At 51.9% G+C, this 24686-nt stretch overlaps 8 protein-coding genes across 8 annotated transcripts; 6 read left to right on the forward strand and 2 right to left on the reverse strand.

Moving 5' to 3' along the window:
* Positions 1-2602: 2602 nt before the first annotated feature.
* HMPREF1120_02554 (cell division control protein 24) lies at positions 2603-5472 on the forward strand (the record flags this gene model as incomplete). Its single annotated transcript, XM_009156598.1, has 2 exons — positions 2603-3589; positions 3637-5472. 2 exons carry the CDS (start codon positions 2603-2605, stop codon positions 5470-5472), a joined length of 2823 nt encoding a protein of 940 aa, XP_009154846.1.
* A 1782-nt stretch (positions 5473-7254) lies between these two features.
* Positions 7255-9313, forward strand: HMPREF1120_02555 (MFS transporter, SIT family, siderophore-iron:H+ symporter; the record flags this gene model as incomplete). Its single annotated transcript, XM_009156599.1, has 4 exons — positions 7255-7553; positions 7625-7895; positions 7972-8314; positions 8382-9313. The coding sequence occupies 4 exons, from the start codon at positions 7255-7257 to the stop codon at positions 9311-9313; spliced, it is 1845 nt and encodes a 614-aa protein (XP_009154847.1).
* A 1096-nt stretch (positions 9314-10409) lies between these two features.
* HMPREF1120_02556 (uncharacterized protein) lies at positions 10410-11186 on the forward strand (the record flags this gene model as incomplete). The annotated part of the gene is made up of 1 exon (XM_009156600.1): positions 10410-11186. One exon carries the CDS (start codon positions 10410-10412, stop codon positions 11184-11186), a length of 777 nt encoding a protein of 258 aa, XP_009154848.1.
* Positions 11187-11532: 346 nt separating this feature from the next.
* HMPREF1120_02557 (uncharacterized protein) lies at positions 11533-14731 on the reverse strand. Its single transcript, XM_009156601.1, has one exon. It carries the CDS (start codon positions 14417-14419, stop codon positions 12116-12118), a length of 2304 nt encoding a protein of 767 aa, XP_009154849.1. The 5' UTR covers positions 14420-14731; the 3' UTR covers positions 11533-12115.
* Positions 14732-15214: 483 nt separating this feature from the next.
* Positions 15215-16027, forward strand: HMPREF1120_02558 (transcription initiation factor TFIID subunit D7; the record flags this gene model as incomplete). Its single annotated transcript, XM_009156602.1, has 1 exon — positions 15215-16027. The coding sequence occupies one exon, from the start codon at positions 15215-15217 to the stop codon at positions 16025-16027; it is 813 nt and encodes a 270-aa protein (XP_009154850.1).
* Positions 16028-16547: 520 nt separating this feature from the next.
* HMPREF1120_02559 (uncharacterized protein) lies at positions 16548-19904 on the forward strand (the record flags this gene model as incomplete). The annotated part of the gene is made up of 2 exons (XM_009156603.1): positions 16548-16687; positions 16736-19904. 2 exons carry the CDS (start codon positions 16548-16550, stop codon positions 19902-19904), a joined length of 3309 nt encoding a protein of 1102 aa, XP_009154851.1.
* Positions 19905-20259: 355 nt separating this feature from the next.
* Positions 20260-23450, reverse strand: HMPREF1120_02560 (uncharacterized protein). The gene has a single exon (XM_009156604.1). It carries the CDS (start codon positions 23250-23252, stop codon positions 22221-22223), a length of 1032 nt encoding a protein of 343 aa, XP_009154852.1. The 5' UTR covers positions 23253-23450; the 3' UTR covers positions 20260-22220.
* HMPREF1120_02561 (tRNA(His) guanylyltransferase) lies at positions 20594-22021 on the forward strand (the record flags this gene model as incomplete). The annotated part of the gene is made up of 4 exons (XM_009156605.1): positions 20594-20745; positions 20844-21097; positions 21161-21259; positions 21510-22021. The coding sequence occupies 4 exons, from the start codon at positions 20594-20596 to the stop codon at positions 22019-22021; spliced, it is 1017 nt and encodes a 338-aa protein (XP_009154853.1).
* Positions 23451-24686: the final 1236 nt, after the last annotated feature.

The raw sequence follows: 24686 nt of genomic DNA on the forward strand, positions 1-24686 counted from the left end.
TGCAAACGTATGTGCTGTTTATGATATGAATTCTAAGACGAAGGATTATGAAAGAGTAGCGCTCGGTTGCGCGAGTAAGTAGCCAGCAACCGAGGCATGCCAAGCCTTCGTCGTGATCACGTGCTAGTCACGTGTTAATGGACATCACGTGGTGCCACGTGATGGGAAGTTGGCATGTCAATCCGTGACACGCCTCGAGGTAATATATCGAGCGTTAAAGAGCCGGCTAAAATCGACGTAATTCGACGTCTCTAGTATTGTCGACGCCCTCGAGAGGTCTATTTAAGAGAGTTACGTACGAAGTCAATACTATTTAGAGGTAGATCGAGTAGCTAGGCGACCTTAGTTTAGCTTACGCCTATAGTCTTAAGTTATCGGTTACGTCTCGTTTTACGCCCTATCTCTCGTACGCAATACTATACTTAAAATAGGCGTCGATAAGGTAACGCCTACTTTAGGACCGATTCGAGGCTTTCGACCTTATACGGGTACTTTTACGCGTATTTACGGCCTACCTTATCCTTATACCGTTTCTTAAATCCTACGTATCGATGAAGTTTTAATACTAGATCTATTTACGCTTTACTAGCGGCTTAATAGAATAGAGAACGTCGACTATATAAATCTCGCTAACGTAATATAGCTATCTATCGTTATTTCTCGTCCTCGCGCCTATTATAATAACTTACGGCGTAAGTTATCTTAGTTTAAGTACGTTAAGCGCGAACTCGATCTACGGGGGTAGTTAAACGCTACTCGACGCCCTCTACCTACTTCTAGGCCCTTCTAGCGATAGCCTCCTCGACGAGAGCGCTCGGCGTCTCCTACCGTAGGAAGAGGAGAATATACAACGGCTATAACGGCGCTAGAAGGCGTAGGACGAGGAGGAGCTATAATAGTATCAAGAGGCGTAGGACGAGGCTCTATAACGGTACTAATAAGAGTAATAAATAGCTCGATAAGAGGTATAGGAAGAGGTTTAATCCCTAGGACTTTCGTGTTTCGTATTATCCGGTAATTTAACGTAGGAGCTCGTTTACTAGGCAAATATATAGTATAAAGCTCGAGGTTCTAAGGATTTAGAGGCCTCCGCTATACTTAATAGCTATAAAAATAGCACTTTTATACCCTATTATATCGAAAATAGCTCGTAAATCGACTTTAATTCGAGTGTAACTCGTATAGCCTAAATAACGCGCTATAATTAGCTAAATCGAGTTTATTAATATTTCTGTTGATATTACGACCGATTAGGCTTAGCGCCTCCCGGCTTAAATATCCGGCTAATTAGAGCGCGGCGCCAAGGTTTGGGCGAAATAAGGATGGGGGTTACGCCAGTTGACTAATCGCAAGTGGGTTGTATAACCCACTTGCCTATTAAGGTAAGGCGTTTGGGCGAAATAAGGATGCCTTTGGGCGAAATATAGGCTGCCTCAACACCAGCACCAACACCACCACTACCGTGACCACTACCACCTACAGTACCGTACGACGTTAGGCACCTACTTAGCTCGTAACCCAGGCACTATCCAGCATCCGCCGCCGCCGCCGCCGCCACCAGCACATCGCCCGGCCTTGTCCATGCTTGGACTCCTCTATTAGTCCTGCTACTACGCCGCCTGCTTCTGTGTACACATGCACCCTGTTGGCCCCTGTGCAAGCCCATCAGTCTCCATATCCACCCACCACGCTCTTCCCTGGCTTTGAGGGCTCGACTTCGATGAATGCTTGAGACTGCGTCCCTGTCCGTCTCTTTTACACACACAATACACACTTTTGTAACTGTACACACCGCACAACTTGCAAACCGCCATCACAACCACACAATCACCTGTTTACACATACCGCAGCACAGCGAGAACACCCGCATTCAGCCATTCAATTGGTTTGAACGACCTCTGGACTCTTGATTTGAGATCTGGAAGATCCTCCTCCCCTCGTCCTCTCCTGTTCGACCTCTTCGCGCCTGCGTCCCTTGCAGCAAAGCATTGATTGGTTTTCTCTGCATCTGCTCGACCAACCAAGGCCTCGTCCTCGCTAACCACACGACTGTCAGCGTCTCTCGACTTACGGACCGCGGCCAACAATAGCAACAGGGCAGAGTCGGAGCCTCGTACCATCCCGCCCCCTTCGTTATCACCGTCGCCTATCTGTGGAACCTGGGGAAGAACTGTCAACTGTGCTCTGTACTGTGTGGTACGTCCGCCCGTTTTGCCTCCTCGACTTTCCGAGCCAACGTGCTCTTCTCAGGGAGCCCGTCTGTCTATCCTTACTGACACGTCCTGTCTCAGACGACCATCGTCCTCATACCTCTGCGCCGGTTCGCTCCTTGCTGGTGTCGCCGAACCTGTGGCAGTCGATACATAATTCGAACACGTCGATTCGCACGCGTTAGGAATCTACCTCCATATCGTTGGGCTCAGACCGAGTCCACCGTATCTTCGTCACGCATCTTTCGCATCATTTGTGGCATTGGCATAATTCAGGAGAGAGTGTTGCCTCGGACATATGCGCTGACCACCCGTCTTCCATCGAAACTGATACGGCCTTCCACGAGCGACACTTGCAGCACTCGAAAAGAGTGCTGGCCTGCCCTCCTACGATGAACGGTGACCATGGCCCGATATTGGACAAGAATAATATCATCAACGTAAGAGATGGAGAATCGCTTTACCAAATATGTATCAAATTGCGCCGTCGCCTGTCAGGGGTCCCTGGCTTCCGACCCTACCTTGATGAGATGGAGGAACGCGAGGCCGACGGAGAAACTGATCCTGTGTCCTCACTGTGGCAATGCTTCCGAAGTGGCTTGCCACTGTTGACCATATACAATGCTTCCAACCCGGAGGAGGGCGATCTCCGTGTGGACACCACCAAGCCAGAGAGGGTAGGGAAGGAGGCTGCGTTTCTGTTCATCAAGTCCTGCATGCAGCAGATGAACATCCCTGCTGCGGACACGTTCACCGTCACTGATCTCTACAGCGACAACACTACGGGTTTTGTCAAGGTCACCAAATTGGTCAATCGTGTCCTCGATATCCTAAAACTGAGTGGCAAGTTGCATCCGTCCACGGACAGCGAGGATTCGCGCGATGGAACGGACAGTGGTTCCAACGCCTCCAATCAACCACCCAAGTCAATGACAAGGAGACAGTATATACTGAGGGAGCTGGTCGAGACCGAAAGGCAATATGTTCATCACCTACAAAACTTGCAGGCGCTCAAAAAGGAATTGGAAGAGTCCGGCGCATTGACAGGAGATGCTGTCCACAACATCTTCTTGAACCTCAACAATCTTTTGGATTTTGCGCAACGATTTTTGATCCGTGTTGAGCAACAAAACGAAGTACCCGAAGATCAACAAAACTGGGGCGAGCTTTTCGTGCATTATTCAGACCCTTTCAGACAGTACGAGCCGTTTATTGCCAATCAGAGAAGATGCGAGGCGACTTGTCAGCAGGAGTGGGAAAAGATGGTCGCGAGCATCCGATCCCCGTTGACCCAACAAATGCTTGCCAACCCTACCATCCTGAATGGTTTCTTACTGAAGCCGTTCCAGCGGTTGACTAAATACCCCCTGTTGCTGAAGGTACGTTCTATCTCTCGCTATATCTGGCCTTGATACTAATTGAGCAGGATCTTCAAAGCCAGACGGAAGACGAACGTCTGAAAGACGACCTATCTAGTGCAATCAAAATTATTCAGGACGTGTTAATGCAAGCGAATGCCTCAATTGACAAGGAGACCCGTGATGATGCCCTTCAAGACCTGCAGGAGCGCATAGATGATTGGAAGACTCTCCAGATCGCGGCGCTTGGCGAACTTCTCCTGCATGGGACGTTCAATATCGTCAAGGACGGCAGTCTTCGTTCTGAAGAGAAGGAATATCACATCTACCTCTTCAGCCGCATTTTGATCATGTGCAAAGATGTTAACGCCAACAAACCCAAGAACAGACTGGCGAACAAACCTGCACTGAACCAGCGGGGGAAGCCTCGAATGAATCTCAAAGGTCGAATCTATTTCAACAATGTCAAATCTGTGTCTGCTACAAGTTCGGCTGGCCATTACGCTTTGCAAATCCAATGGAGAAGCGAAGTCGGCACGATGGAGACGTTCATCATCAAATTCAAGAATGACGACACATTGCAAAAATGGCAAGACATTATTGAAACACAGCGGTCATCTTGCATGCTTGAGGCCAGACCCAAGGGGACGTCCGACACACAACTTCTTTCGCTGCAGGGGATGAGCATGGAAAACCCCTACTTGGCGCAGGAGGAAGACGATGACTACAGCCGACTATCTGGTACCACTTACGGGGGAACGGATGTGACGGGGTATTCAGAGTTCAGCATGAGCAGGAATGCGTCTAGTACAAGCCTCCGGTCGCGGTCTGCAACAGGAGGAAGTGGTGGCAGCAGTAATCCGCACATGTCAGCTGGACGCATGCGAGCACCAACGGCAGAAATGGGAGGACTCTCTTTGAATACCCGGGGCTTGCCGACTCCCCAGGAATATCCAGGAGGCTCCTACTTCTCCCCCATTGATCGAGATACGCCGCCCCAGTCGTCAGTATCTACCCGGTCCAGCTCTCAGTCCGCTTTTGGAGGGTCTAATCGAGGAACAACACCCATCAGTGCGGGCCCCCATCGTTCCGAAGAGTCTTATCGAAATACAGCACCCGCCATGGCTCGCAATACGAACGGCCACACGAGCGGGAACCCGTATTTGATGAACGGCCGAAGTCGAGGCCCAAGTGCTGGCCCCGGCATGCCCCCTCCTCGTATGAGATCTGCAAGCAGTCCGGATGTGCATCCCATGGTACAACAGAGCCGGAAGTATGTGTCAGGTGAACACGCGCCGACCGTGCCACCTATCCCGGCGCATGTTGCGAAACAGATGGGTCCTCCTCCTCGAAGCCATAACAATTCCCCAAACAACGGCCCGCCTTCCCGGGGAGGCACCCCCCATCAACAGTATGGACTGCCTTCTGGACCCCGGCCCGGAATGCCGAACTATGGATACACATACGATCCTTCATATGGGACCGATCCCAGGAAACCGGGACATGGACAGTCACTATCGCAGGGTCGGCCCTTCTCGCCGCCTGTCTCATCCCCCTCCAGTGATGGAGATCCGTACATACCAAGTCAGCTGAAGGCGAAGGTCTGCTTTGACGAAAACTATGTGTCGATGATTATTGCAAGTAACATCCAATTTCGATCATTGGCAGATCGAATTGATGCCAAATTGGCCCGCTTTACCAATCATTCCATCGCGTCGGGGTCGGTCCGCCTGCGTTACCGGGACGAGGACGGCGACTTTATCCTGATCGATAGTGACGAGGCAGTGCATGAAGCTTTGCTCGATTGGCGAGAGACACACGCTGCAAATCCCATGAACCCACAGAGTGCGGAACTATTGCTTTTTGCGCATGCGGTGAATGGTGAGGCTATGGTGGCAGGATGAACGCATTGAGATCAAGAGTGTTGTGCGTACGAGCCAGTTTGCGCAATGTCATGACGTACCAGCCTTTGCACCAGTCTTGATGATGCGAAGCAGGTGGGTGGGATCCGAAGGGAAAAGGAGTCATATAACATGACGTGCATGATTACACCGCAGACGTCTTCACAGGCGCAGGGCAATGTGTGCACTTGGTTGAGCATGCCTGTGGATCAAACCTGGAGCGCATATACTTTGAGACGAGCTACGAATTGACGGGATATGATGTCGTTGGATATAATTCGATTGGGACATGCATGGAATGCACAGGACAGGTGTTTGCATCGGTGATTAGGAGCCCGGGCGAAAGAAAGTCTGAGTCGGTTGCTGGAGTACTATACTGGATGTCACTGTTACAGTACCTCTAGCCATTGTAGTCGAGAGATTACTGATGGCCATGTATCGAGTGGTAATTACTCGTCAGAATGGTCCAATTGATCTGGGATTCTCCCGGCTCGTTGAATGATATCGCCTCATGCTACTAGTAATGAAGCAAGATCGGTGATTGTGGAGATGCGTATCCGCTGTCCAGTGGTCTGCCTTAGGAGGGCAACGATATATCATCCAAGCTTGCTTCAACCAGATCGGCATGGGATATCATGGTCTCACGCTACATTCAAAGATGAGCTTGGCAATGCAACAAAGAGCAGATTTGACCACCAGGACAAGACTCGTTCTCGTCCAACGGACGCTATCCCAGCATCTGCCGAAGCTACAATGCCAGCAAGCGTTTTCGGAGCCATCCATGGCTTGACGATGTTCACGACGGATGAGCGGGCGCCAACCCGACCGTGTCCCGTGTCCGTCACCGGAGCGCTTGGTCATCACTGGCGGCATAGCACAGTTCAAGTTCTCCATCAATGTAGGGCTTAGAGCCCGAATTACCCTCTTTCCTGCGGGCCCCAGAGAGAGGACAGGTTGAAAGCCTTTGTGCCGACGTATATCGCACCGCGAATACCACGACTGCATGGCAGCAATACCTCTACTAGAAGACTTGTTCTACAATCCCGCCGAGAGAGCTTGACACACTGTACTGTGCTGTACTGGCCTACACATCCGTCCGCTCAGTTGAAGCTGGTCAGCTACCCACTGCCAAGTTGGACTTGGAAGATTGCCCACTTACAACGCGTGGCTGGCACGTCTTTTCGTGAAAGGGGCCCATAAGGCGTCCCAGACAAGGGGCAGATTATCTCCAATTATCTAATCTGATCCGGTGATCGCTGCCGTTTCTCGACTAGCACGGAGAAAAATCTGCATCTTATCTCGATAAGCTTCGACGGGCGCTCAACCACTGGCAAAGAACCTCTCAAGCACCTCCACGCCGTCGCTTCTATTGATGCCGTTTCTGTCCATAGGATGCCACACTGCTCGCTTGTTGACGACAGTGCAGAGCTTTGGAAGATGGAAGCAGACCACATGGTCCTTTCTCGGGCCTCCAAAAAGCGCCTCCACTTGTACGACCATGGGCCTAGAGCCGACCATTTGACCCTCATGCCATGGGGCTCTCGATCCGTATGAAGTTGCGCTCATGCCCGTTTATTCGTCGCCCTCTACTAGTAGGTGACATGGCCCAACGGCTCGTGGTGCCAACGTGGGTGGGTTGGAGCTCCCAGGACGAAGGGTCCGTCATTTCCTTTAAGAATATGAAAAGCTAGGTTCATCCTCATTTTTCCTATTTGCTCTGGCGCGCGCATTGTTCGCCTTCCAGTACCCTTTCGTAGACGATTCACAATCACCAGAAGCATTACGATGGTTGGGATTTCCAAATTCCGTCCTGGGTTTCGTCGGACGACCACCGACGGCCCTTCAACCGCGGCCGTGCCCATGACCGATGCTGCTGCTGTCGATGGGAAGACTCCGGGAATCAGTGCTCAGGATGCCATAAAGCCCGATGTTTCTGGCCCGCGCGAGGTTGGATCGGTTCTGTCCGACAATGGACCTGACAAACCGCTCGAGCAACCAGCGGACGATGCTCAGAGAGGTGTGCAAATGGCCGAGGCCGTGACCTTGACGTGGTCGAAGCGGTCTTTGATCAGTGTATTCATTCTGTCAGTTCAAATCACACCTACGATGGAGCTCTCGTTCTGGAGCAAACCTGACTGACTGGCTGGCTCGACAGGATGTTTCTCTTGTACTTTGTCAACGCTTTCCAATCATCGATCCTCAACAATCTCAGTCCATATGTCACGAGCGATTTCGAAGAACATTCGCTCCTGACCGTCATCTATATCGTGTCCAATTGCATGAGTGCGGCGACGTACATTCCTGTCGCGAAGCTGCTGGATATCTGGGGCCGAGCCGAGGGGTTCTTGGTCATGGTGGTGTTCGCCGACTTGGGATTGATCCTGATGGCTTCGTGCAATTCGTTGTCCACCTTTTGCGCCGCACAGGTAGGCTTATACACTCTCTCTTTTCGCTCTTCTTTTGTTTTGCAATGGTGAGATCTATTACTCACTCAGCTCTCAGGTCTTCTACTCTGTCGGCTTCGGAGGCATGATCTACAGCATCGACGTCATCACCGCCGACGCGTCCAAGTTGAAGAATCGAGGGCTGGCGTACGCCTTCACCTCTTCGCCATACATGATCACGGCATTCGCGGGCTCCAAGGCATCCGAGGGCTTCTATCAAGACATCAGCTGGCGATGGGGGTTTGGCTGTTTTGCCATCATCCTGCCCGTGGTGGCGGCACCATTGTTCTTTGTGCTCAAAACAAACCTGCGCAAAGCCAAGCGGCAGGGCGTGCTTGGACGGGAGAAAAGCGGCCGGACGCTATGGCAGAGCATCTGCCATTACGTGGTTGAATTCGACGGTATGTTTTGTTCCAGGCTGTGCCTCTTAGTGCTTGATGGGCTAACGTGGCTTTTTTTGTTTTCCAGCATTGGGCGTCTTCCTGTTCGCGGCTGGATTGACCGTCTTCCTTCTGCCATTCTCTCTGGCCGACTCGGCGCCCAACGGCTGGGGGACCGGGTATATCATCGCCATGATCGTGGTCGGGGTGGTAGTGCTGGCGCTATTCGGCCTGCATGAGGCGTTCCTGGCGAAGGTGCCGTTCATCGCGGCACGATTGCTGACAGACCGGACGGTGATCGGGGCATGTCTGCTGGACGTGACGTACCAGATCTCGTACTACTGCTGGGCCAGCTACTTCACGTCTTTCCTGCAGGTGGTCAACGACCTTTCTATTTCTGAGGCCGGGTACGTCAGCAGCACGTTCGACGTCGTGTCGGGAGTTTTGCTTCTGCTCGTCGGATTCCTGATCCGCAAGACGGGTTACTTCAAGTGGCTGCTGTACATTGCCGTGCCGCTGTACGTGCTCGCCCAGGGCCTGATGATCTACTTCCGCCAGCCGCACAAGTATATCGGATATATCGTCATGTGCCAGATTTTCATCTCGATGGGCGGCAGCGTGTTTATCATCATCGAGCAACTCGCCGTCCTGGCCGCCGTGCCCCACCAGTATGTGGCCGCTGTGCTTGCTGTGCTTAATGTCGTCGGCAACATCGGCGGCGCCATCGGGAATACCGTGTCCGCCGCCATCTGGACAAACACTTTCCCGCAGGCCCTCGCGCGATACTTGCCTGAAGATGCCCTGCCGGACCTTGATACCATCTACAACGATTTGACTGTCCAGCTCAGTTACGAATATGGCAGTCCCACCAGGCTGGCTATCCAGAAGGCTTATGGCTATGCCCAGGAGAGGATGTTGGCTGCCGGCACGGGCATCATGGCCCTCTCGTTTATTTGGATCCTGTTCATTAGGAATATCAATGTCGCTAAGATCCAACAGACGAAGGGGATGCTTTTCTAAAGGAAAGAGGGAATGCCTTACGGTACGGTGTGTAAGGAAAAGCAATGCAGTGCACTCCTGAGGCTGTTGGTGCTATGATAGCTCTGTGAAGCGCGGGTATGGGGAGAGGGAGTTCGGCTGTCAGCCGCAGCCGGGAGAAACCCGTACGGCACGTTCTCGATGAAGCACGTACAGTACGTGCACCAATTTTGAGGAGTATCATCAATTCTGAACACGAGCACGAGCACGAAAACATAATACATCATGATCTTTGCACGCTTGGGACAACCAGTAGGATCCGGGAGGGGAAAATGGAGCCTCCGTAACAAATATATTCAGATACATACACATAATAAGATCATGATCCTTTTATCTTTCTTGTACTGTACGACGAGTCGCTACAAATCTACCTTATCACTCGTCTCGAAAGTTTACCCTTGGCAAAATCCCTACCTATGTACCTATCCTTGTTGCGATTAACCCAGTTGCATCCACGGATATGTCGACCGGTACACAGAGAATGGGAATAGATGACCCCCAGCTGGTCAGGAGAGAAATACATGCTTCAGTAGATGTTAGTATTGTTAGGACCTGGAATACAGATATTCCAAGATCAATCATATTGAAGGTAGGTACCTTTTTGTATCCGACCGGGGATGGCGGTGGTGGTGGTGGTGGTCCGGGGTTAGGGTCCGACATCGCTCGTAGCAGAAAATACGGATAATAAATATCCCACCGAGGTTTAACGATATCCATCTATTATTCACCTCACAATCCAAGCTCAGCATCACATACTAGTAGTGTGATTCAGTGCTGGCCAGGCCAGTCAGGCTAGCTACCACAGCGCCCGACTAATCACTGTAATTGATGCGATTAAACGGAGAAAAGGTCCACAAATATTGTCAATACATCAACAACGACGTTAACACCAATTCGACTAGGTACGAAAAACACCATATCTATCACGACGTACTTTATTTCAACAGCTATATCTACCAATCAACCAACCCATACCAACAGGACCTAAACGCACGTATCCCTCTTCCCTTGCACTCCATAGGATCAGATCGGTCAGTCAGTCAGTCAGATTAGTGAGCCAGTACTCAGCGTTGCCATCATGTCTACCACCACAGCTACACCAACTGGTGGACCATCTGGACCACCAACACAACGCACCCCTCCCGACCCAGCAGCAATCAAATCCCGCATCATCACCCACATGAACGCCGACCACGCCCTCTCTCTCCGCCTCTATTTGAGCCGGTACTCACACGTCCCTGTTCCGGCAACCAAAACCGCACAAATGCAAGACATTACTCTCGACCACATCATCATCACTCTTGGTCCAAGTTCACCAGCATCCGGCAGATACAGAATCCCGCTTGATCCACCTATGAAGTCGTTGCTAGAAGCTCGTGAACGCCTCGTCGCAATGCATAACGACTGTCTGGCCGCATTGGATCTGAGCGATGTGGTCGTTGATCGGTGGGTGAAGCCGGATAGGGTGTGGCAGTGGGGGTTGAGTTTGTTGTGCTTGGTTATCTTTTCTACTTTTCCTTTCCGTGAGAGGTTACACCCGGGATCGGGGTCGGTGGTGTATAGTATTTGGTCCCTTGGGGGAACTGTTCCAAATCTCGCGAGGCTGTGTTATATTCTCCAGCCGTACGTGTTGGGAGGGATGGTTGTTGTTCATGTGGGTGAGGCGGTGTGGTTTGCGAATAAGCGTTTGAGACGGCATTGGGTTGAGACAGGCTCATGGGTTTGGTGGGCTTGGGTGGCGGATTGTTTGCTGGAAGGGGTGGGGTGCTTGAGTAGATTTGAGAGGGTCTTTGGGAATGGCGATAAAAGTAAGAAAGGAGGTGCTGGTGGGAAGGAGGATGGGAAGAGGCATTGAGATGAAAGAAGGAGAGTGATAGTGGTGGTGGTGCTAGTTACGGGGACAGCAAGATCAGGGAGGGAGAAAAGACTGAGCCTGAGCCTGAGCCTGAGCCTGATACTGGGGATAGGGCACTTTTGGAGTGGGTAAGAAGTGCTCTGCTCTGGTCTGGTCTGGTCTGGTCTGCCTTGCCATGGTCTGGTCGGTTGGTCTGCTCTGTTCGATCGGTCGACCAGTCTTACGATGGCCATGCTCCCTTGCTTGATAGGGAATATCATAGCTATGTTCGTTGATCGAGGGTGTGCTGTGGTAGAGTTGGGGGACAAGGGTATGATGAACAATTAGATTGAGAGAGGTCAAGGCTAGAACCGGGAAGAGATTGAAAGATGGAGAGGTCTGCTATGGTCGCTTCTGATCCGTCATGGGCGAGAGGAGGCGATTGAATGGAGAAAATTCAAATACTAGTAGATGACGGTCCTCCTAACGTTGGGTTTCTGTACAGTGGCAGAGTAGCATTGCTCACGCCAGATGCCTGCCCCATGACACTGGATGAGATTGGTATTGGACGGGCGTGGCTTGCTGAAGGTACTGTACAGCATCTGCAATTGGACAGCACCGTAGATCAGATATTGTATATACACGAAACTTGAACGCCTTGACCACCTTAGCTTCGGTATTTATTCATGAGGCGAAGGACCCATTCACATTCGATGCCTCAATAATGAACGCCCCTAAGGCCCAAATGTGTCCATTGCACACAGCTCGCCTTGAAGCGGCGACTTACACAAATAACAACACATAGCAATTCCAGTACCTTTATCGAATCCGACTGCATGAAACACCATTTTTCACACCATTGCTTGATGCCTCGCTGAAATGAACATGAAAATGCCGCTCAAAGGCAACGATGACAACATCATACACTCAGTGGAAGGATTTCCTCGTTATCAGCTCCGAGGCGTAGGTGTCTGCGACAGTGCTTTGCGACTCGACTTCTTCTCGTCCTCGCCGAGGTAGTCGTCTGCCAAGTCATGTTCCTGTTCACCTTCCGTATCTTCTTCATCGTCATCATCGTCAACAATCCCAGAACCTCTCAAGGCTTCTACGGTATCGTCAATCTCAATGGACTCACGAATCGACTCGTCCTGTAAGGACTCATCAAAGCTCTCTCGGGAGATGTAACTGTCGGCCATGTCGTTTCCTGACTCGACTTCGGCTTCCTCTTCATCTTCGTCTTCGTCCTCATCCTCGTCTTCTTCGCGCTCCGAGTCGGTCGGCGTAAAGTTCTCCAGGTCTCCAGGTGTATCCCGCCAATAAGTAAAGTCAGTATACTCCTCGCCACCATCTTTGACCAGCGTCGAAACCGGAGGGAAGAAATGGTCGACGACCTCGCGCATCGACACATAACTGCTTCGGTACTTGTTGAGCGTTAACAAGTCCAACGACACCTCCGCGTTGGTATTAATAGTAAAGATTCGGCTGGAAGGGATGTTGACGCTGCGATAGCTCAATGCGTCGGTGAACCGGTTGCCGAAGCCGGCGTAAAATGGATTCGTCTTGCCGGGGAACAAGTTCAAAATGTCGCGCAGACAAGCCATCTTGAATACCTCGGGTTTGCGCAGGTAGATCTCCCGTCGCAATGCCGCAATCGTCCGGTCAGGACTGAGAATGACAGGTCCACGGGGCAGCTTCCATCCATCTTGGTTGATGCCATTCAAGTACGCTCGAGTCGTATCGGCCTGCCCGACGGACCGACTGGTCAAATACATGATGTTGTAGCCGTTGGCAACAATGTCGGAATATAGCTTCGCAACTCCTATATGCGTCCAATCCCGGCCCACCATGTTCAACAGATGCCCCAACGCGTCGGATTTGGTGATGGTGCCGTCAATGTCCGATATCACTATCGGCACGTCATACATCCAATAGAACATGTAAGCTGTACAAGTGGCCCGGTTCACCGTGAATGACATTTGGTTTTCACCCCGTTTGAGATTGAGCGCCTTGAGCTGATCGCTTGTCAGCCGAAGGGTTTTGGCATAGTTCCGCCCTTGTTCTGCAGACATGCGCGGCGCCGATGGCAGTTCTTCCGACTGCGCCCTCTGGTGTTGGCCGCCTTGCTGATGGCTTTTGGCCGCCGCCAGCCCAGGAGAGGCGGCGCTGCGATCACTGTCGCTGTGGTAGCCCGGATCAGACGCGCTGTCAGGTGACACTGCGCTGGCCGTCTCGAGAGTTGAATTGACCGTTCGCCGGTTCGCGGCTTCGCGAGCTTCCTCACTGCTGTAGATCCACAAATTACCTTTCTCGTCCGATCCGATCAGGGATCCAATGTCGTAGTTCCCTTCCAGCTCCTCTGAAAGCAATTTGCGAGCCACCGCTTCGGCACGAAGAGCCTCCTCCTCGCTGGATTTGTAGCCGGTCATGTCAAGCATCAGGTCCCCGGATTCGGTGACTTTCGACCGAATGTTGGACGAGGAAAGCTTTTTGGACAGCGTCATTGCTCGATCATAGGCATCCTTGGCTTTTAGCGCAGGGGGACTGGCTGAGGACTTAGGGGTGCTCGCCCCATCCACGTTCGGTCGAGGTGGAATGGGAATCGCTCTGTGGTGGAATGGTTCGCTTTCCGAGTCCAGTTGCTCCCGCGTGGAAACAGGAAGGACCTCTTCCGAAGCAGACCGTTCTAGGTTATGGGCAGTGAGGGTCGCTGGCTCAGATGTCACGCTTCCCCGTAGCTCGGGGCGGGAACCTGGGAACGAGCCATAAGCCCCTCCTTCGCTAAGATTTGTGCCTTCGCGTCTGATGAGCGGAATGGGACGGGGCTGCGACGCCGGGTCCGGGCTGCTCCGCCCCTTCTCGGGCTCGGTGATGTCGAGGTATGATGGCTCTGTAAGTCCAGGAGACGGTGGTCTGTCGGTGGCAGAAATAGGTGGACTATTTGCTGGGGAAACCAGAGGTGAGGTCTGCAATGCTTCGGGAATCTCGTCTGATGTCTCAAAGACAAAGAATGCCTCGCCGCCGTCACCCAGCTTCATGGCGTAGTCCTGTTTTACCCCATTGACTCTAAAATCAACCTTCTTGTCGGATGGACGAAGAAGCGAGAACTTGCCGAACCGGACATGAAATGGTGAACAAGCTAGACTGCCATCTTCTTGCTCGACGACAATGACATCGATGGCCCCGGAGAGGGTCGCCGGGTTAATCGAATTCCACGTCTTGGAGACGCCACTCCCCAAGCTTCGAACGTACTGCATCACGAAGGTGAAATATAATCACTCCAAGATCCTGCGTTCAGATTGATTGTCGTGGAGTGGACTTGCTTGGACTATGGTTGAGACATAACGAGGCTGCCTGGCGGGATGACGCAAATAGACACAAGGCTGAGCTGACTACGTTTCGGAGAAGTCGGCGAGCGGGAGTCTAGTGAAGTGGTAGAGTCAGAGAGGCGAATGCATGGATCCTGGCCAGACAGACAAGCCGAAAGACAGACTCTCAAGGTAACAATCTTTGATGTTGTTGAGATTCAAGATCGGAAGTCATGTGGTGTAAAGCGATCGAGACGGTCGACGTCGGAAATGTCTCGTCAAGTTAGACACTTCATCCATTTGTGGTAAGTGTCGAACAGACCTTGGCTGTGAAGAATCTCTATTCGGCTTTGGCTGAGATCAGTCGGAAGCTCCCTAATATTCCCCGGATTTTCGTCCAATAATAAAGTCCGACTTGGCTGGTGTCTGTCGCGCGAGGCCATCTACAACATTCAAGTTGTACCGTGGATCTTGTATCCATGACATTTCTCTCATTTCTGTTCATACCACTCCCATGACAGTCGCACAGCTCGCTGCTTCGATAGAACAGCCTTGACTTATTGTGTCGTTTGCCTCCCCGGAGGTGTGCTACACTCCGCACTGACCGAGCTCATATCCAACTCGCCCTTCCTCTTCCACAGGCTCGTCGTCACGATGGTGCGTATCTAGCAGCAACGCCCTCAACGACGAGTCCTCCCGCGCCCTGATTCCCATTCTGAAGCCCCTTCCTCGAATCTGCGCACCATGAGTTCACCGGCCAACCCTCCTGGTCCTCTTACTCCTCCCGCAGAACCATCTTCACAAGCCGCCCAACCGCCTCAACCCTCTCAAACGACGACACAACCGCAAGTGGAGGCGCTTCTCTCCCAGCCACTGACCTCATTATCCGACGATGGAAGCGCAAGGAGGCCCCGAGATCATCGGCTTATACACCTGTTACTTGCCTCTCACGGTATAACAGCTTACCAGCAAAGAGTTCCTCTACAGTTGATGGATTTCGCCTATCGATACACGAGTTCAGTCCTGAGTGACGCACTGCATATCCAAAACGAGGCCTATGACCAAGCAGAAGGAGGAGACCAGAAGAAAGGAAGGGGTTCCAAACAAAATCAAGCCAAAGCGGAAGAAGGCGATGTCAGTCTGGCGGCGCTACGTATGTCCATAGGCTCGAGGGTGGGACACCAGTTTCAGGCCAGCCTACCAAAAGAATTCCTGAAGAGTTTAGCCGACGAGAGAAACAGAATATCCCTCAATTCCCAGGCAAGGGATGGCGAGAAGAGCGGACCGATGATAGGAGGCATCCGACTCCCTCATGAGAAGTTCTGTCTCACGGGGATGGGATGGGGTTTAAAGGATGAATGGGACAGTGAAGGGGAAGAGAGCGTTGAAGAAGAGCCAGAAGCCCGTCCAGAGCCAGAAAATCTTATGCAGATGGACGAGAAAGAAGGCGATGAGGATGACGAAGGCATGGGCACGATGGAAGACGTTTTTGGCCCAGACGATGCAGGCGGCGCTGGCGCTGGCGACAAGGACGGAGATGCGGAAATGCAGGGTTGAGCCAGACGATAATGACAAATGGATGTTATGGCGCGGCTTTTCTTCGACTTGGATCATAACTACCGAGATACCCCGAGGAATGCATGGATTCGTGGAGTTGCTTTCTCGAGACTTCCAACGTTGTGAGTCCAAAGCCGAGTAGACGGCAGCTGCCATTTTGCCGTGGAGTACCTACATTGTAGTGAGCTCGATCAGGGCGGCGTAAACGTGACCTGGTATTGTCCTACACAACTATATTTCTTCTATTTCGTGCCTCATATTGATTAAGTTGTGATCTGTGTCTCTCTGTTCAACCTCTGCCAAGGCTCGCAGGCCCGGAGCGGGAAACCAATCTTTTGACGGGCGAGAAGTTGAAGTTCTCCGGTGGCTGCGGAGCGGAGCCCACTCTCTCGATCTCTCACGGGCACCTCGATGTGTCAAAGCACTGCAACCGCAAACTTAATGTCATACCCGTTCTCTCCTTTGGCCACGACTCTCTTGCTCTGGAAACTGCTCAGAGCGCATGCCTGCCATACCGCTTATGTGGATGGACTCATCTAGATGGCATCAAGAGCCATTCGACTGGGCTTCCCAAGCCTACCAGTTGCTCGCTCCCCGTGTTAATGTTAAAGGCCGCATGGCGCTGGTTATGCTGTTGGCCGTTATTTGGGCTTTCTCATGGTACGATTCTCTCTTATGTGCCTGCGGGATTCGCGGCTGACGATGCAGGCTTTTATATCGCGCCTACTCAGTCATCACCACTCCGAATGAAGTTCTCGTCGAGAAACTAGGCCTCGATATCCCACCCACCCCGCTCGTCACGCTCGAAGAAATCTCTTCCCGGGAGGTCCAAGTTAGCTGGAAACATGCGGAGCCCTCGAGCTCAGTGCAGGAACACCATATTGAAGTCAATGGAAGGGTTGTTGGCACAACAAGAAAGAATGAATTGGGTGCCATAATATCGAACCTCACTCCGGGACACGTCTACGATATTCGTGTGTTTTGTATCAGTGCCGGCACTTTCCAAACTCCAAGCGCGGCTCTACACGTCCGTCTTCCCGGTCCTTCATCTACGACATCCTCGCAAGATGGATCTTCCGACTCTGGCCCAGTGGTGCGCGCGATCCCGGTGCGCAGCGCCCAGACTCTTACACCTCTGGCTGCCCCGGCCATGGTTCGAGAACTGAGCGGAGGGCAACAGGCAGGTCGAAGAGGTACAACGGGACGAAGGCCTTCTCCTGCCAACCATGTCAGCGAGTCACAGCAGGGACAAGATGCATCCGCCAAAGGTGCCGAAGATGAAGTCGACGGAGACCTCGCCGAATTGTCCCAACGGTTTCAAAAGGTTCAACAGGATATCGAGGCTGTGGATGCGCAAATCCAGGAAGAAGACAAGGAGTTTGAAGCGGCGTTGAAGGAACTGGAAGCACGCCGTGACGAATTGAAGCAGAGCTTGAAAGAGAGGGATGAGGCCAGCAGCGACCTGCGCAAGCAAGTACACAAGGCGGAAACGGCCAGTCGAACAGCTCAGAGCGAAAAAACGAAAAAAGAAAGACTGCTCCAACAAAAGGAGAACCAGCGCAGGAAGCGAAGGGACGAGATCGCAAAGTGGGAAGATCAGATTGCGTCGATGAAGGAGGAAATGGCTGGTATCGAGACCCAAAAAGCAGCGATTGAGCGGAGGACGCAAAGTGAACTTAGGGAGATCCGGAAAAAGATCGAGGAAGAGCAGAAGGATGTGGCAATGCTAGAGGAGGACAATAAAGAAAAGGCGCTTCAAATCAAGGCTCTGGAAGAAGAGCGCAAACAGCTTAATGTCGAAGATGAGACGGATGAAACGAGAGAGGCTGAACGTCTGGATCGTGAGCGCGATATGAGGTGGCGGGCCAGATTTGACGGCCTCCAACAGACCTACGCACGACTGTGGAACGATCTTCAGCTGGCGAACCAACAGGTCAGTTACACCCGGGAGCAAATCACCCAACTGGAGGCGAGGCGCGTCAATACCATCTCTTTTGCGCCCACTGCCACACTTGATTTGGACGCTATACGACGCGGAATGCGGCCGGTCCGCAGGCCACGGCATACCAACTCGCATGGAAGCAGCGTATCGTCGCCTCGAGGTCCGTTTGCAGGCCCAGAGCCTTTCCCGTCAGCGCTACAGTATAGCTCTACGGCGAATGCTTCTCCCACGACCGTGATTCCGAGTTACTTCAATCCACAGAATGGAATGACCCTCGCGATGCCTGTTGAGATTCCTTCATCACATGTGGAGGAAACTGAAGCAGCCAGCTCGATGCCGATGAGCCCGCGAGCCGACTCCTTGTTACCAGCCGATCTCCTTGGAGATGAATCCGCGGACGAGCTGCTAGACACCGATGATGTAAGCCAGCACAAGGGGCTGGCCGAGGCAGGCCCGATGCCTTTCCCCCGGATCGGATCGCCAATTGGTCCTGAAGACGCCCGGCGTACTGACACGCCTTCTGCGCAATCTTCATCAAGCAAATCTTTCTCCAGTCCGCTTCAAAACCCCGCCCCGGCTGCAGAATCTGAGCTGAAGGCGTCAGATGACCAGGCCGTAAACCAGAAAACTGATGAAGCTGCTGGCGAGGATGAAGTTGCTCAACAACCCCCAAAGGCCAAGTATATGTCCATGTCGTCCATGTTTGGTCTCGGCCGTCAGCGGGGTAAGACCCTGGCTGATCAAGCACCGGCGCTCGGGAGCCTCAAGCCAGTACAAAGCCGATCATTTCCCAGGAACGTGGACGAGTTTGATCCTGCCACGCAACCCCGAAGACGCTTGAGCTACGGTGGAAATTGGGCTTTCCCCGGCACGCTCCTGCGTGGGAATGGAAATCCCGAAGAAAGAGAACAAGAACCGTCCCGGTTTCCTTCTACTCGGCGTGCCTTTCTTGGATTTGGCAAGTCAGCCGCTACTCCCGCCAGCTACGATCCGTTTGGTGCCAGGTCTGGATCATTTGATCCTGGTCTTCGGGCGGACACCGCCTCACCACGGCCGGCTTCCACATACTCGTTCGACAAGCTGCCGCGACCGTCGTTAGAGAGCCAATTTCGCGCTTGGAATGCAGATAAGCCTCCCATCCGAAACAGCCCTTTGGCTCCCGGTTGGGGTTCGCTGCATTCCTTTTCGAGGACTCACTCACGCCGGCCCTCGTTTGTTTTTGGATCTACCAGTAATCTTTCTCTCCCAGCCGACGAAGAAGTGATTGAACCGGACAAAAAGCCGAGTCGTCCGTTGCAGGCGCCAATTGGTACCCGACCAACGTCGTCACAACAGGCGTCTACACCGAAGTTGAATCCTGCGGCACCATCCTTCACAATGCTTTTTGGCAAGAGGGGTGAGAAGACCAAAGACAAAGCCAAAGCAAAAGAGTCGAGAGAGAAAGGAGGCGATATGGAAGCCACCTCTCCTCCTGAATCACGCAAGTCCCGGGACACGAGTTCCATCACCAATACGATCTCTACCTTTGACTCTGAGCCTCTTCATCGCACGGCCTCTGGAACCAGCGCTAATTTGTCCGTTGAAAACACGCCGGTCAAGCCGACATTTATTTCCAAGCTCACCCGCAAGGCCAGCAGCAATAAGTTTGGAAGTTGGAAGGACAAAGGTGGTCTGTTCTCTAGAAAAGAGGCGGCTCCGCCCAACGGTGAGAACGAGGAAGAACAAGGGTCAACTGAACATCTTGGCAGGAGTTTGGAGAGTACTTCGACCACTCCTAGTGCAGAGGATAAGAAGTCAAGTCGAAGCAGCTTGAGCAATTGGAACTTTATGCGTAAGAGCAAGAAGGGCAAAGAAGACTTGACCGCCAGTGAGATTAGCGAGAGCAGTGAGAGGGCCAGTGAGACCGGCGAGGAGAGGGACGATGACGAGGCATAGGCATGGCATGGCATGGCATGGAATGAGAATGAGATTATGGATAAAAGGAGACCTCATATGTAGCAGATCTATTTGGATTCATATTGATCTGTTCCACCAGGACCAATAGACTGGCTTGGCAGGCTGAATAGTAATCATATTCAAGTTGTTGTTTCTAAGTGTGCGAGTCAGAGAACATCTTTGCGGGGTTCACCATGGTATACCACTGTCACACTCGTGAATGTATCAGGACATCAAAGAGACTGGCACATCCTGTACTAGACTCGCCGGCGTGGGTATCTAAGTAAGGGACCAACGCCAACGTAGTGTTGGACAAGGCTAGCCAATAATAATTGTTGCCAACCTCAGCCTCGTGGCCCATAAAGTCAACGCTCACCCGCCCAGACTATACATTTTCTTTTCTTGTACCTGATTCCGCGTGGACAACTTATACTGCCGAATCCTTTTGAGTCTGAAAGTGGAGTGCTTGCTTGAAGTGAATGATGGAACGATGACTCCGAGGCCACATGATTGAAACGAAAACCAAACGAGGCACAACAATCATCCCATCCGTGTCATGGCAAATTCCAAGTAAGTCAGTTCGGCCGCCACGCAGTGCGCTCAGAAGCAGGGCGGAGTCAAGTTTTCCCTTTTATTCTCCCCTCCAAGTTAGGAGTTGGGATTTTTGGGGTTTCCATAAGCCTTTCAATATGAATCAAGTCTGCACCTGGAGTGGCGCGTCTACTGACGGGACTCCGGCCAATTCATTCAGGTACGAATACGTCCGCGCCTTCGAGCGCGACGAGATTTTGTTGCCCAACACTTGGATCGTAGTCAGAATTGACGGACGGGGATTTCACCGGTAAGTTAAGTGTGCAAGTGTACTTGTACTTGTACTCTTCGTATACAAGTCGCAGTTTTAACTCTTCCGTCTCTCATGCTGAAGGTTTTGGTGTTCAGGCTATCAACACACTACAACTTCCACAAACCCAACGACATACGCGCCTTGAATCTCATGAACGCAGCCGCTGAGTACGTCGTAACGTCGATACCGGAGATTGTGATTGCATATGGCGTCTCGGACGAATATAGTTTTGTGTTTCATCGGTCGACGAATTTGTTTGAGAGGCGCGCGGCGAAGCTGGTGAGTACGATTGTGAGTGCGTTTACGGCTGCTTATGTGAAGCTTTGGCCGGATGTTTTTGTGAATGGGGGTGGTCGAAGTGAAGAAGGGGATGGTGAAGGTGAAGAAGGTGAAGCAGATGAAGGAGGTCAAGGTCTGAGTTTGAGCATGTTGCCCACATTCGATGGAAGGGCGGTGTGTTATCCCTCCTGGGAGAATTTGAGAGATTATTTGAGTTGGAGACAGGTTGATTGTAAGTTCTTCTTCTTTGCCGACTGCTCGTTGATGGATTTTGGTTTGCTCGCTTCGCTCTGTAGTTGGAGCGTCGGATCTGAGAGCATTGTGTAAGAGAAGGCTGTACCGTGTGGGTTGTCGGTGTCGTCTTCGTGTGCTTTCGAAGTACGCACGATTGTTTGTTCGCTTTTCTCAATCCCGTTCTGTCGGGAGCTGCAGCTTCGACCAAGTGACAGGGGCACATGAAATGTCTAACGGTGTTATTCCAGGCCACATTAATAACCTCTACAACACGACCTTCTGGGCCCTGGTCCAACAAGGCGGCATGAGCCCGACCGCCGCAGAGGAGTTTTTAAAGGGAACTGTGTCTAGCGACAAGAATGAGATACTTTGGTCACGGTTCGCCATCAACTACAACAATGAGTTGGAGATGTTTCGCAAGGGAAGCGTCGTTTACCGAGAATATGCGCTTGAACAAGGCACTACTGGTAGCAGCAGGCTCAAAAATGCCGAAGGAGAGACTAGTGGTAGTCAGGTTGCAACGCAGCTCGAAGGCGGTGGGGCTGCCCTGGAAGGGATGAATGAGAATATCGAGGCAGAGGAGGAAGATCACGGCCGCGGAATTGAAGCCCCTATTTCGAAAACCCAGGCTGAAAAAATTAAGAAGGCCAGGCAAAAGGCAAAGGTCGTGACGAGGCATGTCGACATTATCAAAGATGACTTTTGGCTCCAGCGACCATGGATTCGGAGCGGCAAGCCGGGAAGATTGGTGGAGAAATGAATCGACTCCTAGTCTTGAAATGAAGAGGTGCGTCCTAAAAGAGAGTTCAGACCGTGTTGTGTTATATACCAATTCAGCCCATGGGCTCTGATTGAACAGTGATACTAAATGTAGAAGTCGCTTCACATTCATCGAAATCATTACATGTGATTGTAACGCCGGCATTTTGACAACCCCGAGGCCATTAGATAACTCGAGTTCATCCGGCTTTGGCGGCCTTTTCTGCTTTCCTCTTTTTCCGCTCCGCGCGGCGAGCGGCTTTGGCAGCGGCATCATCCGCTGTTTCATCAGCCTCTTTATGCCGACCGAGTGATTTGGATTTGCCGTCTCGGACTGCTTCGTCCTCCGCCGTGGTAGTGTCGCCCTGTGACGCTGTCTTTTTCCTCTTCTTCTCCTTTTCTTCTTTCCGGCGCCGGCGCCGTTCTCGCCTTTCTTCTTTCGTTTCTACAGCACGTCCAGTCTCATCTCCTTCTCCTTCTGTAACAGCAGGCGTGCTTGTTCCTTCCGAAACATGCGCTTCCTCCACAGATTGTCCATGCCGTTTCTTTTTCTTCTTGCCGTCTTTCTTTCCCGACCGAACCTCCATGTATTCGCTGACCTGGCGGAACTCCTCGACAGGACTGGGCCTTTCAGTCCTCCGCCTACGCTTTTCATCCTTGTCCCGGAGGGCAATGTACGTGCTGACCTGTTCGAACTCGGCCACTGCCTTTTCTTTGCTGTCGTCTCTCTTTCGCTTTTTCTTGGATCCGTCCACAGCCGTTTCTTTTATCGATTGTTGTTCATCTAGGACATCGCTTTTTCTTTTCTTGGGCCGTACCCCGTCGCCTTGGTCTACATCATCGAGTCGGCCAATCGTCCCTTGCATGTCCTGGCCTTTCACAAAGAAACTGTAAAGCCAGCCATGTTTGCCGCTTTGCGGGTGTTGGGCGACAGGCGTGCTGGCTCCGCTACTTCTCTCGCTCTCGCTTTTGCCAATATTGCCCAAGGCGCTCTCAAAGCCTTTCAACCACCATTGATTCCCGGCCTGCGGTTCGTGCGCTTTCTTGCCGATCCCCAGTCGTCCCTTGCGCTGGGATATCAGGAGCGGTTTTACGAGTCCGTTGCCGTTGTTGCCGACTTTTGCTGGGTCGTAAGCGAGTCCACGATGGCCCTTTTGCTTGTAGGGCCGCGAGTCGAGTGAGTGGCCGGGCCCGGCCCAGCCGAGGGAGAGGAGGTGGGCTTGCGCATCCATGGCCGCCGGGTTTGCAGGATTTCGCCCAGAAAGTGAGGATGGAGTCGGTTGTGCGACTTGATGGGTTCGCTTAGAGCATGACGGTGACGATTATGGCTGTGTATACATGGAGGAGGAGATGATTGTGAGAGGTGAGCGGACAAGAATGATAGATACAGTTTCCGGTCGGGAACCGTTTCGCTCGCTCTGCTGTTTTTGTTTTTTCTGCCCTGCAATTGCAAGGAAAAATACCGACTGTCCGAACAGCCAATGAAGAGACCAGAATTACTGCAGGTTCTTGACGGGCCGTGCCGTGGTAACAGTCCCACTTTAGCTGATGTAAGCATGCCGCCTATCGATAACGCTCCCTTTCAAGCCAAAGTGTCAATTGAAAGCTCTTCTATTCATTAATCCTGGCCTTCTGTGACCTGCATCTGCGATGAAACCATCGTCACCTTCTGTACCTCGTACAGCCTGATGGTGTTGTATCCACACTTCTGATTGTGCCATAGTTTCGACAGTGGCTGCATAAGGACAATGCACAAGCACTTCATCCTGGCCCATCCTTCGTGACTTCAACATTGGTTTGGTTATACAAAATAATGCCAGCACCTTTCAGCACGGTTTGTTTATGTTGTTCAATGCCTCAGGCCTCAATCGACGGGATGATATATATTTTGAAGGAACTGAAGGAGGTGTACCATCCCGAATTCCTTCAGTTTGCATGTGCGGCTCCAAGTCCTGTGTGAATGGCAGCTTGTTCAATCGAAGACGACATGGCAGCGTGGGTATTTGAGATTTCACATTATCTTCAACACATTTCGTAATGGACTCCAGATTGGCAAGACAGGGCACATTGACCTCGTCGGAATGAAGAAATCTCCGGAGTCTCGCCCTGGCGACCGCCCGATGCCTGCAGGGCGAATGTTGATCTCTAAGGAATGTGGCCATTTCTCATTCAATATGAGCATAACTTTGAACGCGAACACTTTTCGCCAACCTCGAACTTGAACTTGGACACTCTCTATCCCGCAAACTAACCTAGTGGTCGTGCGAAGTCACTCATTTACATTCGCTCTCGCTCCCTTCTGGTCATCACCAGTCCATTCATTCATTCATTCATTCATTCATTCCTTTCGTGCTTGACTTCAACATGCAATCTCACCGTCTTCTGGGTGTTACCCTTGCCCTGGCAGCAACAGCCCAAAGCGTCAGCATCAGCTACAGCTATACAACCACCCTGACAGCAACAGTGATTGAAACCATTACAACATGTCCATGTCCGACGACAACACCAACAACAACAACCACAAACATTCTGGACGGGATCGGGATCTCCTCTACTTTGTCATCATCATCGAGTTCAGTTACAACAACAACAAGTCCAAGTCTGACTAGTTCTGTTCTTCTTCCAGATAACACCATCACGCCATCGTCCAGTACCACTACTACCCC

The sequence above is a fragment of the Exophiala dermatitidis genome (genome assembly GCF_000230625.1).
Source record: "Exophiala dermatitidis NIH/UT8656 unplaced genomic scaffold supercont1.2, whole genome shotgun sequence".
NCBI lineage: Eukaryota > Fungi > Ascomycota > Eurotiomycetes > Chaetothyriales > Herpotrichiellaceae > Exophiala > Exophiala dermatitidis.